We start from the raw sequence: 13,855 nt of genomic DNA on the forward strand, positions 1-13,855 counted from the left end.
TAAACTAAATACACAGGAACACATGACTCGCCCCCATCACAGATATGTAGAAACCCCTCCATGCTTGTTTGAGCTAGAAACCACTTGAAACATTTCAGCGTTTCAAATGTCAAAACATATTACAAGAACGGCCAACTGAAAATATATTTCGTTTCGTAGATAACCAAGTTTTTAGTTTCCATATATAGTCTGTCCCCCTGCTTTTACGATGCAATGCGTTCCTGGAAACCCCGCCGTTGTAAATCGGATCATTATAAAATCGGACTTTCTCATAAACAGAACATCACTTGCCGATGTGTTTTTTCACTTTAACCAGCGATATTTAACAGGGAAAAATAGGTAAAGATGAACGAAAAACACTCAAGAATAACACAAGCTCCACGCCAAGCCACATCGGGAAACACTAGACTGACTCCTATCAAATGTGTTTGGAGTAGTGTCGGAAGATGTGTCGCAAACCAATTTTCTGCATCGTAAATCATCCACGGTGGCATGATACAAACATTGTAAATGTGGATCGTTGTAAATCGGACTGTCTTAAGATGGAGCCGCCCATATAATTTTTGCCCCAAACCACACGCGCACATGACACTGACGTGTAGAACCATGTTCCACGCACCCTAAGGGCAGCACCAATTTGCGGCACTCCCGCACATTTTGTACTCAAGCCGTGCCCGGACCCAACCTTACAGAGCCACAGACTGATGTCACCTTGGCATCCCCGTTCTCCTGGGCCAGGGGCACCATGGGTAGGCAGTCGCCGCCGTCGCCGTCTGCCGAGAGAGCAGCGCCGTTCTTTTGCCCGGCGGGTGTCTGCACAACAATAACGAGGGGAGGGTGGGGAGGTAGGAGGGGAGGGTGGGGAGGTAGGAGTGGAGGGAGAGGCATTTTCATGCTGTTATTTAGCTCCTTTACCCAGGAAAGCTCATGACTTTTTTTCAGGAGGGTTCTGCCACATTTTCACAGTCGGGACGATGTTGCTGCTGCTGTGTAATCACGATCAAGTAATTCACAGGAAAAAAAATTTGCACTGTGATTTTTGGCCTGCGCAGTGCGACTCACGACCTCCTCTTGATACCAAGATCCAGGATGGTCACGTCTATGCGCCGCTTCTCGGTGGCAGCCCCAACAGTCTGGAACGCCATCACCCCTCTGCACATTCGCAGCATCACCTCAATCGCCTCCTTCAAGAGAGACTTAAGAACTCACCTCTACAACCACGCTTTCGAGCGACTCTGAGCTTGGCTCCGCGCCTCTGAGTTGCGGCCATTACGTCCGCAAATTTGCGCGCGTTATAAATTGCATTATTATTAATACCAAGAACATTGTATGTTTTTTAGCTATGGGAGGGAACCGAATAACTTAAAAGAAGGCTTTGCAGAACAGGGGGAGAAACACCGACTGTCCACAGAAGGGCACCAGAGTCAGAAATCGCATGAGCTGTCCGTCTTGCTTCTTCAACGCTCTCTGCGCTGCACGTCTCATTAGTACTACAGAACTGTGGGCCTCGTTTGTGTTTGTCGTCTCGCGTGCCGCAACGCCTTTCGTTCGTTGTCCCCCATTTGTACGACTCCGTTAGCTCCACAACCGTGACCGCGTCCTTTCACGCGTGGATCATCGACTGTCACAATCACGAGTCAACGCACGCGTTCCCCACGCGCCCGAGTCCGTTTCACTCGAAAAATCCACGCCGACCAGCAGCCGCGAGGACAACGGGCCATGCCCACCCATGGAGTTTCCCGCGTTTGTCAAAGTAACAATTGAATTTGCGATAATACTGGACCTGACGCTGCGGTGTAATGGTTATTACGCCGCACTTGCAACCCAGCGGGTTCTAATCCATCTCCCTGCAATGCAGTTGAAACATCGATGCGTGTTTCTTAAATCCCCCCCTCCCCCGCCACCTCTGTCCACCCAGCACAGTCGATCTGCAGGTGGAGTGTGGTGGGGTAAAGTGTGGGCACTCCCTCCTTTTACAACACGTCTGGTCAGCGTGGAAGAGTAGACCAAATACCCTCCAGAGCTCCCTCTAGCGGAGGCCCTTCCGCCGACAGTGGCGCGAGTGCGCAATTGCAGGGCTGCGCCTTTACGTTCCAAGCCACGCAACCAGATGATGTCACACACAGTGCTGGTGCTTTTATCGGCACATTTTGGCAATAAACCTTTGATCAATGTGGCCGGATTTCTCGAGTCAGTTTATTGGAGCAACACAGCTTGATACTCGAATGCTGTCCATATTGTACCAGGTCTACAACAGCCGTTACAGAAATGTGCGCGGACAGCGCAAATGCATTTTACACTTTTAACCTTCGTTGTAAAGTTTGAAAACAAAAAACATCGCATATCAGAAAAACTGGCTCGGATAGCCCCCCCCCCACCAGGCGCCGTAAACCCATGGGCAGCCCCCCCCCCCCCACCATGCATCTCACGGCAGCGGTGGGTTGGGGGGGCGGGCACGCAGGCAGAGGGGGAGCATTGTACAGGACAATAACGCCACTGTGTTTTGCTGACAAACACTGCGCCACCCCTCACTGATCCTATTACGGGTCACATGGTTTTCTTTAATGAAAAGCACCCGTAAAAAAATAATCAGAGAAAGAAATTAAAACGCAACTTCGTTTTGCACCGCGTGCCAGTGCTGGTGGCGCGATGTTGATGCACGACCTTGCCGTCTGCAATCTGCCCATGATGTACAGTTGTTTGTGGATTGGGTTTGTTCGTGTCTTTTGCTGTAAATGGGTTACCAAGGTGCTAACCAGGTCCCCACTGAAAATGAGGATGTATTGCCCAATGGGTTTTACCTGCGCTGAAAACCAATAAAACCCAATAACTGCGCTTGTGGTATGGTTCGGGCATTTTACCATTTCTCATTCACACTGAGACATTCAAAATTCCCAAGGTGCGAAGCATAGCCCTTCGTCCCTGGACTGCTAGATGGGGGCCTCCCCACGACGAGCGTGACGTGGTGATTATTTGGCAACACTTGCAAACGTACAAAATAATCGATCGTCACATGCGCGATTCATTGCCGTGTATCACGAGCGCAAGAATCAAGGTAAATCAATTCATCACAATCCTAAAGCACAGCAAGCGGTCCTTTTACGTTCCACAGGAAAACGCAATCAGAGAGCAGCGAGCGGAACTGAGTACACAGATTTCTTCCTCAAAACCCCAATGTAAAACATCTCATGATCATGGGGCGGCCGAGTGGCTCAGCGATAACACTTGTGCCTCACCACATGAAACGCTTGGGTTCAACTCGTGACTCGGGAAGCTGTGTGGAATTTGTGAGTTGTCACCCTGTCGCCCTGCATGAGTTTCCTCAAGAGTTTTCCGGTTCCCTTCCCTACCTAAACAAGCATGTGCACCATAGTTGTATTGGACAAACATTCCAATGCTGAAAATATGACCTGTAAATTACTCATTTGGGATTACAAACAGCAACGTCGCCCTCCAACTGCTACATAATTTGCAGGACCCTCCTGAAAAAGGTCTAGAGACTCAATGAGGCTTTCTTGGGTAAACAAGCGATATAATAACAATAATCATCATCATCATCATGAGCCGTGATTAATCTATTGGCTGGCTACAAACTCGATTAGACGCGAATTAATGCACCGGTTAGCACGTGCCGACTTACAAACCGCACAGCGGCTCATGCACACATGCTCTCGTTTGTCAATTCAAAGGCGAGGGCACAACCCTTCCACTGCTCGCTCACGCCACTGCTGGCAGAAGGGCCTCTGAGGAAGGATGGACGAGAGGAGTGGCTCTTAACCTGGGGTGCGAGATGCCCTTCCTGGGAGTGTGAGACACGGACAGATTTCTTTTAAAAGGTAATTAATCAAAATACAAATTCAGCACAGGCATATAAGTACAACTATTTTGTTTAATCAAACCTGTGTGTTTATTAACATAGTAACACATTTTAACGAGTGAGAATGAAAGGGGTGCAAGGCTGCAGTAAAGGTTAAGAACCATTGCTCTCGAGGGAATTTGGTGTACTCTTACTGGCTGGCCATATGCCTTGGAAGAGGTAGGCACAACCCAGTTTACCCCACCACGTACGACCCACTGATCGACTGTTGAGAACCCATTTGAATAGCTGCTGGGTGAAAACAGGCAGTGGGGGGGGGGGGGGGGTAGGTTTTAAGAATCTTGCACCATCATTTCAACTGTCGTGCCGAGAGATGGAGTCCAACCGATGCCCTCTGGGTTGCAAGTCCAGTGTGCCGACAACCAAAACGCAGTTTTAAAAAAGTCTCACATTCACCACTCGCGTGTGGCAAACCGGTCACATTTTTCTGCACGCGGCTACTGATAACGCAACAAAAACAACCCCAACATACACGTAGACACACGTGCGCACTCGGCTAAAGACACGCACGCATTCAATACACCGGAAGCAATGAGCGATGGCGCCGTGCCCATGCGGACGCTCACCGCTCATGACATCTGCCGACACCCAACTAGCCACGAGCACTTAGACGTGACTCGCTCGCTTGACATTTGCCGGTTACACCGACGCTGTCGGACAGTCACAATCGTTTTACGCGTGCGTGCACTTCCTATTCCCACGCGCACGCGTGCACCTGCCATCTGTGTGCACAGAAGCTGCCCACCTGCTACACCCCCATTACCAAAAATAGCAGCTCTTTTTTCCGCATGACCACGGCATACGCACACAATGTGCATGCAACAGCACCCCGTTCGTTCGGTTTGCCGCGCGTTTAAATATTCAATACCGGTAACGTATCTCGATGCCGTGGCGTGCCGCGCACCGTGTAGATGGACTTCTGTCGGGGAGCAATCTACGAGAGCGGCGCTCTTTGGCCGCGCGTGACGCACGCCGGACTGGAAAAAACAACTCTGTGAAGCGCGCACGTGCAGCCGCTTCATTGCTCTTTGCTAATTGTGCGTTTGATTTCTGCCCTGTGCACACGGTGATAATCCGCCATCTGGCTCGGCAGTTCCACGTGGGATGATGAGACATTAGAAATGTGGCTCTCGGAGGAGAGCGAAAACGCTCTCAACGGATTCTCTCTGCCTTTTATTTTACTTGCACTTGAGAGGAATTACGTGTACACATGTAATTCACATTGTACGTCACGGTGACATCATTATAGGGCCGTAATGACACGCTTGACCGTTACCATGAAAGCCTTACCACGTTCATGAACGAGGCTTCAAACTTTCCCGGGACAGGCCATGAACCACCACCTAGATATAAATCTACAAGATATCTTCAGAATTAATTGCATTTTGCAATTGAATGATGACTATCTGCCTAATACTTCCTTGATGAATGTGCTTTACCGTGAGATTTGAACAATTCACCAAGGACCTACCGCAATACAAATGCAACATGCCTTTATGTAATAAATAAATATGTATGTACTTTTTGTTGTTGTCTCATCTGTCACTCCTGGAGCCAAGTTCCTGTATTTATTTGTTTTTTAAATGTTCCCACAGTTCTGTTGCGCAAGTGTCGTGCATCTCTCTCACCTGCATCGAGACGCAGCATGCAACATCCAGAGGCATCTTTAGCCACATCGTCATCATCAGCCACAGTCAACCCACTGCTGGATGAAGAGGTCTCCCCAAGCGCTATAACCATGTATCACGGCCCCATGTTGGATCCAGCAACCCACCGAGCGTGTGCACACGAGCTCACTTCATTGCTCCATCTCCAGGGTGGACACAATTGTGGGTGCGTTCTCTCCTTTGATTTGCCAATCCGTCGGCATTCTCGCCCACCGCCCATCAATCCTTCAAGCAGCGTGTCCTGCCCAAGCCCACTTACTTCTCACGACAGTTTGAACGACTAGCAAACGGGCTCGGGACCTGTTCAAGTATCACTCGCCACTGACGTGGGCCAAAGTCCACCCCGCCGAGGTTCACAGCGCAGTGCAAGAGAGACGCGGTGGTGGACGCCCCGCATGCGGTGGTGGACGCCTCCGCACGCAGTGGTGGACGCCCCGCATGCGCCGTCGTGTGATCCACGAACAAAACCACTGGGCACGGCCAACGGCGGCAAAGAGAGCCACCGAGGAGACGTAGACGGAGCAGAGAGCCACGAGCGACAAGGCTGCTCGGATGGCTCGCAGAAACTCGGGGAGCCACTTTCCTGCCACTGACTTTCACTTTTAGCTGTACACAACTTTTTACAAAATGAAAAAAACTCCACCAGAATCCTTGGAAGCTGATAAAGTTGAAAGCTATTTTAAAGAACTCCATTACCTTGGCCATGCCGCACAACGACACAACAATGTTTTTATTTATCTACCCATATGCAACCTTGACCTTGAGACAACACACACTGCTCAGTATGCCGTGTACCTGCACTAATCTCTTATCAGGATTGCGTCAAAAGATAGCCCGAAGAGAAGAGCAGATATTGCACAAGCGCATCTCCACAAATTAGACAGCCTCAAAGGCAACAATATGATCACAACACAGAGTGCCACTGTGCAGGTAAATTTGTTGCAGTTTTATCAAATACGGCTCGTTGGTGGACTAAGTTAGTGGCTTGACTGTCACATAAAACTGAATGCATCACCACAAAGATACGGTCCCAGGATGCCGATTCAAACTGAAATCCCCCGTGGATTGGGATGTGTGAACATGAACAGAGTACATCCGACACCCTGGTGTGTTCTGAGCATCCCTCTCCCCCCCGCTCCCTCTCATCAAGAAAAGTGAACAGATGATTTCTATCTGAATTGCAACGCTAATTGGTCGACATGTGATGCCCAACGAGAAAATTCCACTTCGTAATTATTCTAAAGAGTACCGATGTCTCGAAGGGGTCTTAAACGCATGTCACAAATCCTGGACGCCCCCCCTAGAGCATCGCTGCCGTCTGCCTGCAACAAACAGGCAGTCTGCCTCCTCCTTCACATGCCTGTCCCTCCACGTAACAACTATCAAAGTATTTAATCTGTTACACATACCACAGCAACGTGGCCTTGTTTGAGTGCACGGTTTCAGCAGCATTGTTTGCCTTTGATGGTCGAGACCGGGGTCGACATCACTTCCTCTGATGCAATGGGTTAGCAAGGTTCCGAGCAATGATCAGATACACAAATCCATTCTTGGTTGACGAGCACTGCGGTGCAGCGTGGAGACTCTTCAGCTGTATAAACGTGGACAAACTGAAAATAACTTCATTGATTAGTCGTTGCATCCCTCATAAACACCAAAAACCCAACAGGTCTAATAATTAAACAACGGTTTAAAGTTTCGATTTAAAGCTTTCGTGACTGCAGGGATTCATCTTCTTGGTTCTTTCGGTAAAGTCACGTAGAAGGGAAGTAATAAAATAATAAAAATAAAACATAATAAAACAATTCTCACGACGTTTCGGCCACAACGCAAGCAGCCGTCCTCAGGTGAAAACCAGGTCCGTCGAGGCGACAGAGTCTGAATGAAACAGCACACGAGCTTGGAGCATATATATAAGCTGGGCGCATTGACAAAGGAATTTGCATATCAAAAGGAATTTAGCATATTTATGGGAAATGCAGGAATGTGATTAGTACTGCATATGCATGTGTATTATGCAGGATTAACAGCATCAAAGGGAGCTGCAGTTACTGCTGCTGCAGCAGTTGCTGCTGCTGCAGTTTCTGCTGCTGCTGCAGTTGCTGCTGCTGCTGCTGCAGTTGCTGCTGCTGCTGCACTTGCTGCTGCTGCTGCACTTGCTGCTGCTGCTGCACTTGCTGCTGCTGCTGCACTTGCTGCTGCTGCTGCACTTGCTGCTGCTGCTGCACTTGCTGCTGCTGCTGCAGTTGCTGCCTTATCCATTTTAATATAACACTATGTATTATTCTACCCACCCTAATGTGTATCATACTGCTATATGTTTACTGTACAATTACGACACCATACATTACTCTGCACACTGCACCATGCCAGTGAGTGGAACGTGGTCTGAAAGTCACCGTAAACGTGAACACAATCAGTTAAGATCCGAAATGGTTTATTACGCCCTTCCAATGATTGCTAAGCCAGAATCCATCTTCTCGGTTGAAATTGTCTCTGTGTTTGTATATGTGGATCGCCTCATGAACGAATCTCTCATGATAGCCAGATGGCTTGCAGAGAACCTCTGTCTTGGAGAAGTCAATGTCATGTGAGCCCACTGAATTGTAACAGTGATCTGCCACGGCTGAGGTGTTTGTCCTACCGTGTTTCAGGTCTGCCTTATGTTCACGGATGCGGTCCGAGACATGTCGTTTGGTTTCTCCAATGTAACTGCTACCACAGAGGCAACTTAGTTTGTAGACGCCAGGGTACTGTATGTCTGGAACCACATCTTTTACAGACGGGACCAGATCACGGATTTTATGTACTGTGTTGAATCGGACCTGGATCTTGTGTTTAATCAGGATTTTGGAGATCTTTTTTGTGACCCCAGCAATGTAGGGTAAGGTGATTGTCTTGAAAGGCTCCTCAACAGGATCCTTCTTGATGGTTGGAGTGATGGCTTTGCGGATTGTGTAGTCGGAGTAACCATTAGCCTTAAGAGCTTGGCGTACGTGTTTGAGTTCACTGGAAATGTGTTCATGGTCGGAGATGCATTGGGCTCTATGATATAGAGTCTTGATGAGGGAATTCTTCTGGGATGGATGGTGGTGGGAATCCGGTTTTAGATAAGCATCCGTGTGGGTGGCTTTCCTGTAGACAGAGTGGCTCATTGAACCATCAGGTCTCCTTTTGATTAGGACATCCAAAAAGGGTAGCTTGCCATCATTTTCGACTTCCATGGTGAATCTGATGGCTGGGTGTATGGAATTGATGTGGTCGAAAAAAAAAAAAAAAGATCTCCAAAATCCTGATTAAACACAAGATCCAGGTCCGATTCAACACAGTACATAAAATCCGTGATCTAGGTCCCGTCTGTAAAAGATGTGGTTCCAGACATACAGTACCCTGGCGTCTACAAACTAAGTTGCCTCTGTGGTAGCAGTTACATTGGAGAAACCAAACGACATGTCTCGGACCGCATCCGTGAACATAAGGCAGACCTGAAACACGGTAGGACAAACACCTCAGCCGTGGCAGATCACTGTTACAATTCAGTCGGCTCACATGACATTGACTTCTCCAAGACAGAGGTTCTCTGCAAGCCATCTGGCTATCATGAGAGATTCGTTCATGAGGCGATCCACATATACAAACACAGAGACAATTTCAACCGAGAAGATGGATTCTGGCTTAGCAATCATTGGAAGGACGTAATAAACCATTTCGGATCTTAACTGATTGTGTTCACGTTTACGGTGACTTTCAGACCACGTTCCACTCACTGGCATGGTGCAGTGTGCAGAGTAATGTATGGTGTCGTAATTGTACAGTAAACATATAGCAGTATGATACACATTAGGGTGGGTAGAATAATACATAGTGTTATATTAAAATGGATAAGGCAGCAACTGCAGCAGCAGCAGCAAGTGCAGCAGCAGCAGCAAGTGCAGCAGCAGCAGCAAGTGCAGCAGCAGCAGCAAGTGCAGCAGCAGCAGCAAGTGCAGCAGCAGCAGCAACTGCAGCAGCAGCAGCAACTGCAGCAACTGCTGCAGCAGCAGTAACTGCAGCTCCCTTTGATGCTGTTAATCCTGCATAATGCACATGCATATGCAGTACTAATCACATTCCTGCATTTCCCATAAATATGCTAAATTCCTTTTGATATGCAAATTCCTTTGTCAATGCGCCCAGCTTATATATATGCTCCAAGCTCGTGTGCTGTTTCATTCAGACTCTGTCGCCTCGACGGACCTGGTTTTCACCTGAGGACGGCTGCTTGCAGTTGTGGCCGAAACGTCGTGAGAATTGTTTTATTATGTTTTATTTTTATTATTTTATTACTTCCCTTCTACGTGACTTTACCGAAAGAACCAAGAAGAAGAAAAAAACGGTTTAAAGCCTTAACACATTCGCTATTTCTGTCTCTAAACAGCGGACAGCGATAACTCTCTGAACGACGATCCAATATGACCAAAATTTTTTTATGACACGCTTGCGATATAACAATCCATCAGGCAACGAAAACATTCACGGATTACACCGCTCCATCTCCTCGATGGACGTGGTCTCAGGCGTGTTCCCGATCTTGTCTGCCACTGAATAAATATTCCTGGCCATCGGCCACCGCCCCTTCTCGTGATTGCACTCTGCCTCCGCCCTCTTGGATTTCTTAACAGTTAAGATTGTGCCTTCAGCCTCTCACGTTTTCTCTGTGTGCTTTTCCAGGGGCCACAATGGCATTCTAAACATGCACCTCTCTCATTCAATTAAAACAAGCTGAATATTTCCAGGGACAAACACATGTTGGACAGTGTTACGTAAAGCATGCAAAAACTTGAATCTTTCCCTCGGCTCTGTTCCTGTGTCGTCCCCCGCCCCCCCCCCCCCCCCCCCCGTTGCCACACCACCGTCAATACGGCTGTCACAGGGTGAAAGCCTCCCATTGCCGCCGTGCGTGCATTCCGGGTGATTCGCTTGAATGAAAACACGAGCATCATTGTTATAATGCTGCGTGGAATGGCCAAGGGGTGGTACTGCGACAATGTTTATGTAACCAGCTGCAGTGTGAACAACACACAACATAGTCAGCTGGCGTGTCACTAACTTCCTGCATAATTTCCTTATAAACCTAAACATTTACTGACACTGTGCAAACTGCAATGGCTATACGATGATCGTAACATTGCTCGAGCATGGCTCCTCCATGCAGATGCTTGGAAGTTCAAGTATAATTTGCGGTAAAAATATCCAATACTTCTTACCACCACGTTCAAACTCATCTTGTAGTACCGTCTGCTCTCCTATAACGCGGTAGTAGTTGCGTTCCTGAAGCACACCGCGTTATGGACAGACCGCATTATAATAAATAATATATGATATAGAGTAAAGCACAGTCCGCGATAACAGGTGAGATGCGTACGCAGGCCGAACAAAGACCGAGGCGCGTGGGTAGTGTCGAGAAGCATCCAGCAGCATCCCACTGCCTTGTGCGATGCTGCACCGAGGCAGCCGCACAACCGGTCATTCCAACTCGCGCAAAGTCATTTGTTCACTCGATCGTGTTATTATCTAATTCGCATTATACAAAAGGTGTCCCTTAATACATTCATCATGGTTACATCCAATTCGCGTTGTGAAAACACGTGTTATAGAAAAGCAGACTGTAATTACGAGGAGATTATTTGAAGTAACCATTAAAACCAATAAATGCAAAGTGACTTCCGGATCTGAGTAATGCTATAGGCAGTTGACCTTTATTATGGTTATGTGTGGTTTTGCATAAGGTTAAATACCATCATACTATTCAAAATAATATATGCCTTCGGTTTCCTGGCTGGGCTCCTCTCTACCCCAACAATAACTCTGTTGTCCGTGGCTGCCGAGGGCTGCTGCCACAAAAACGGCGAAGATTCGGAAACCGTATCATAGATAACGACACACCGAAGGGGTCAGAGCAACGAACACGGAAGACTGGCAAGGTTAATTTAAAATTGCTTTTACTTTTCAATGCGCTATCAATTGTGAAGTCACCTCGCCGTGCGGGTTGGACGTGTGATGTCATTATCGCTCACTAAAAACACGCTCTGAGAACAAACACAGTTTAGAAAGCGGTAAAGGCTCTGTGCTAACGTAGGGTTTTTATTCCTTGTTTTCATCAAAGCAGCTCGCACATTCTAGTTAAACGCTATAGCAGAGGCAAACAATAACTTTGCAAGCTTTGCGTCACCACCGCCAAGGATACCAGGCACTTACAATGCACAAAGTGTTCCACTCAAATACGAGGTTGTTTTTTCCCCCCCTCCATGTATTTATAGACGGCGTGCCAGATCCATGGTTTCTGCGCACAGCCCGATAATATTATTTGATTTCATTTTCTACGCGACTTTACCGAAAGAACCAAAGAGTAATTAAGGGTAGCTCTTGAGGAATAATGCTCATGTTGTTATGTCCATTCCAGGTGACTTGCTGGTCATTCCTTCTGAATAACCCCACACATCCACAAACTTGTGTTCTCCACAACAATGCTAATGGTTATGTTGTGTTCGGCGTTATATCACTTTGCAATAAAATCAGGACCCATATCAAACGGCGAGGGTCCTTATCTATGGGACCATTTTACAGGTAGGAACAACAGTTCCACACTGCCCACCAGGGATTATTTGTCTGTCGTGCATAGCCCCTCCCAAACATGTAGTACGCTCCCGGATTGGTTGAAGTGCGTTACGTGACCGCAAGCTTTCTGCCGTGCACGAATGCACTGTCCAACCAGGTTCCTACCTGCCCACTCCGAAGGAACGTGTTTGCTGGCATCAAGATGATGAAAAAGCAATAGGCTTTGCCCTTTCCTTGCCGATAAACATCTGTCAGTTCACCAGTGATGATTTAAACAAGCCTGACTGCTGATGAGACACTAAATGTCGAAGCTGGTGGAGTTTTCTTGCATGACACCGATGCTACTGAAAAATAATCACTTGCAGAAGACTGTGTGGCTTATTGGATTTTTTTGTATTGTTGTTTACATGGAGGAACAGATATGGGGAAGGAGGTGAATGCTCTGCTTATTTTGTTACAGAAAGAACAGGTCATATATAAATCATGGCCATCATCACCACAACCAATACTGTTGCCACAAATGGTTGGCCTCTTCAGAGCAGAGCGTAGTGCAGCAACACCATTACTGTACTGTCCTTCTATGCTCCTGCATTTTTGCCACCCGCCTTCTATTGCCCGCCCCCACCTCCGACCAGCGTGGTGAAGTATGGTCAAATAACCCCCACGCCCTGCGCAGTCTGGAGAGGCCCTCTTCACGATTGACAAAAGCGCTGACCATGCACCAGCGGCAGACCATATGCAATAATATCAAAGACAAACAACCGTACTGGAAAACCAATCAATGAACCAGATAAGAGACATCACAAGGCGCTCACCTGGTTAAACACGAGCTGATAAGTCAGTCCATTAAGGAAGCATCCGCTTTGTTCGGGGATTTCTAGGCTTCATCCTTCAATGCATGAAGTGAATACATTTCTAATACGCAAGTCGACAGCTAACAGTGGATCACCCTGCATCAGCAAATGGCCTCAGAGGACTACATCAGATGCCAGCTTCTGAAATCACTCCAATAGGGGGCAGTGCCACGACTCAGCGGCAGGGCATCTGCTGCTCGTTGCAGAGGTTCACGGTTCGGTTAATACCGTGGGTGTATTAACCGTAAAATATACACACCGTCTGCTTCAAAGTAGACATTGGAGGTTCCGTAACATTCCAAAAGAGTAGGACATTGTGTGCCGGAGTAAAGGTCCACATTAACCAAATTTGAAAAAGTACTTTATTACTTCATTACATCGTCCCCTGCTGTGAAGCAGCAACCTCCTCAAAACGGGTGATGAGACTCAGTGCGAGGCCGTCCTCAGTAAGCAAGCGTATTAGTAAAATAATTATTATAATAATCGACATGTATTATCCAGACTAGAGGGACACCTGGCAAAGAGTACCCTTTGGATGTCAATAAAAGCAATATAATTAATACTCAAGAGCTGTAAATCAGCCACAGTCCAGAGCCAAATTAGATGTGATGGGTTTTTTGAGCAGTTATTGGTGACCGGGCTGAGAAGCCGGCTTAATCACAAGCATCTTCCCAGATTCCAATCCAGGCCCTCAGTGGTGTCAGCTCAGCCCCCTGACCCCGAATCACCAAGTATGTATTTTGCACTTCTTTCAAACCGTACATAGCAAATTGCAACAACAAAGACAGACAATTCACCTCCCCATATCTGTCCCTCCATATACAAAACAAACATCATTGTACACATCCCATCAGCCAGAC

The 13,855-nt window shown here is 47.5% G+C and overlaps 1 protein-coding gene across 5 annotated transcripts in view; it reads right to left on the bottom strand.

Annotated features, from left to right (window-relative positions):
- LOC133354509 (solute carrier family 23 member 1-like) overlaps nucleotides 1–13,855 on the bottom strand; it is a 56,662-nt gene that overhangs the window by 29,239 nt on the left and 13,568 nt on the right. For 4 of the 5 annotated variants that reach the window (XM_061571397.1, XM_061571402.1, XM_061571399.1 and 1 more), the window contains exon 3: nucleotides 691–813. In XM_061571397.1, coding sequence (XP_061427381.1) covers nucleotides 691–813 — 123 coding nt within the window. The remainder of the gene's footprint in view (nucleotides 1–690; nucleotides 814–13,855) is intronic. The other variant, XM_061571398.1, reaches the window with a different exon arrangement.

The sequence above is a fragment of the Lethenteron reissneri genome, chromosome 47 (genome assembly GCF_015708825.2).
Source record: "Lethenteron reissneri isolate LAM-NWPU_2019-01 chromosome 47, ASM1570882v1, whole genome shotgun sequence".
In the NCBI taxonomy this organism is placed as follows: Eukaryota; Metazoa; Chordata; class Hyperoartia; order Petromyzontiformes; family Petromyzontidae; genus Lethenteron; species Lethenteron reissneri.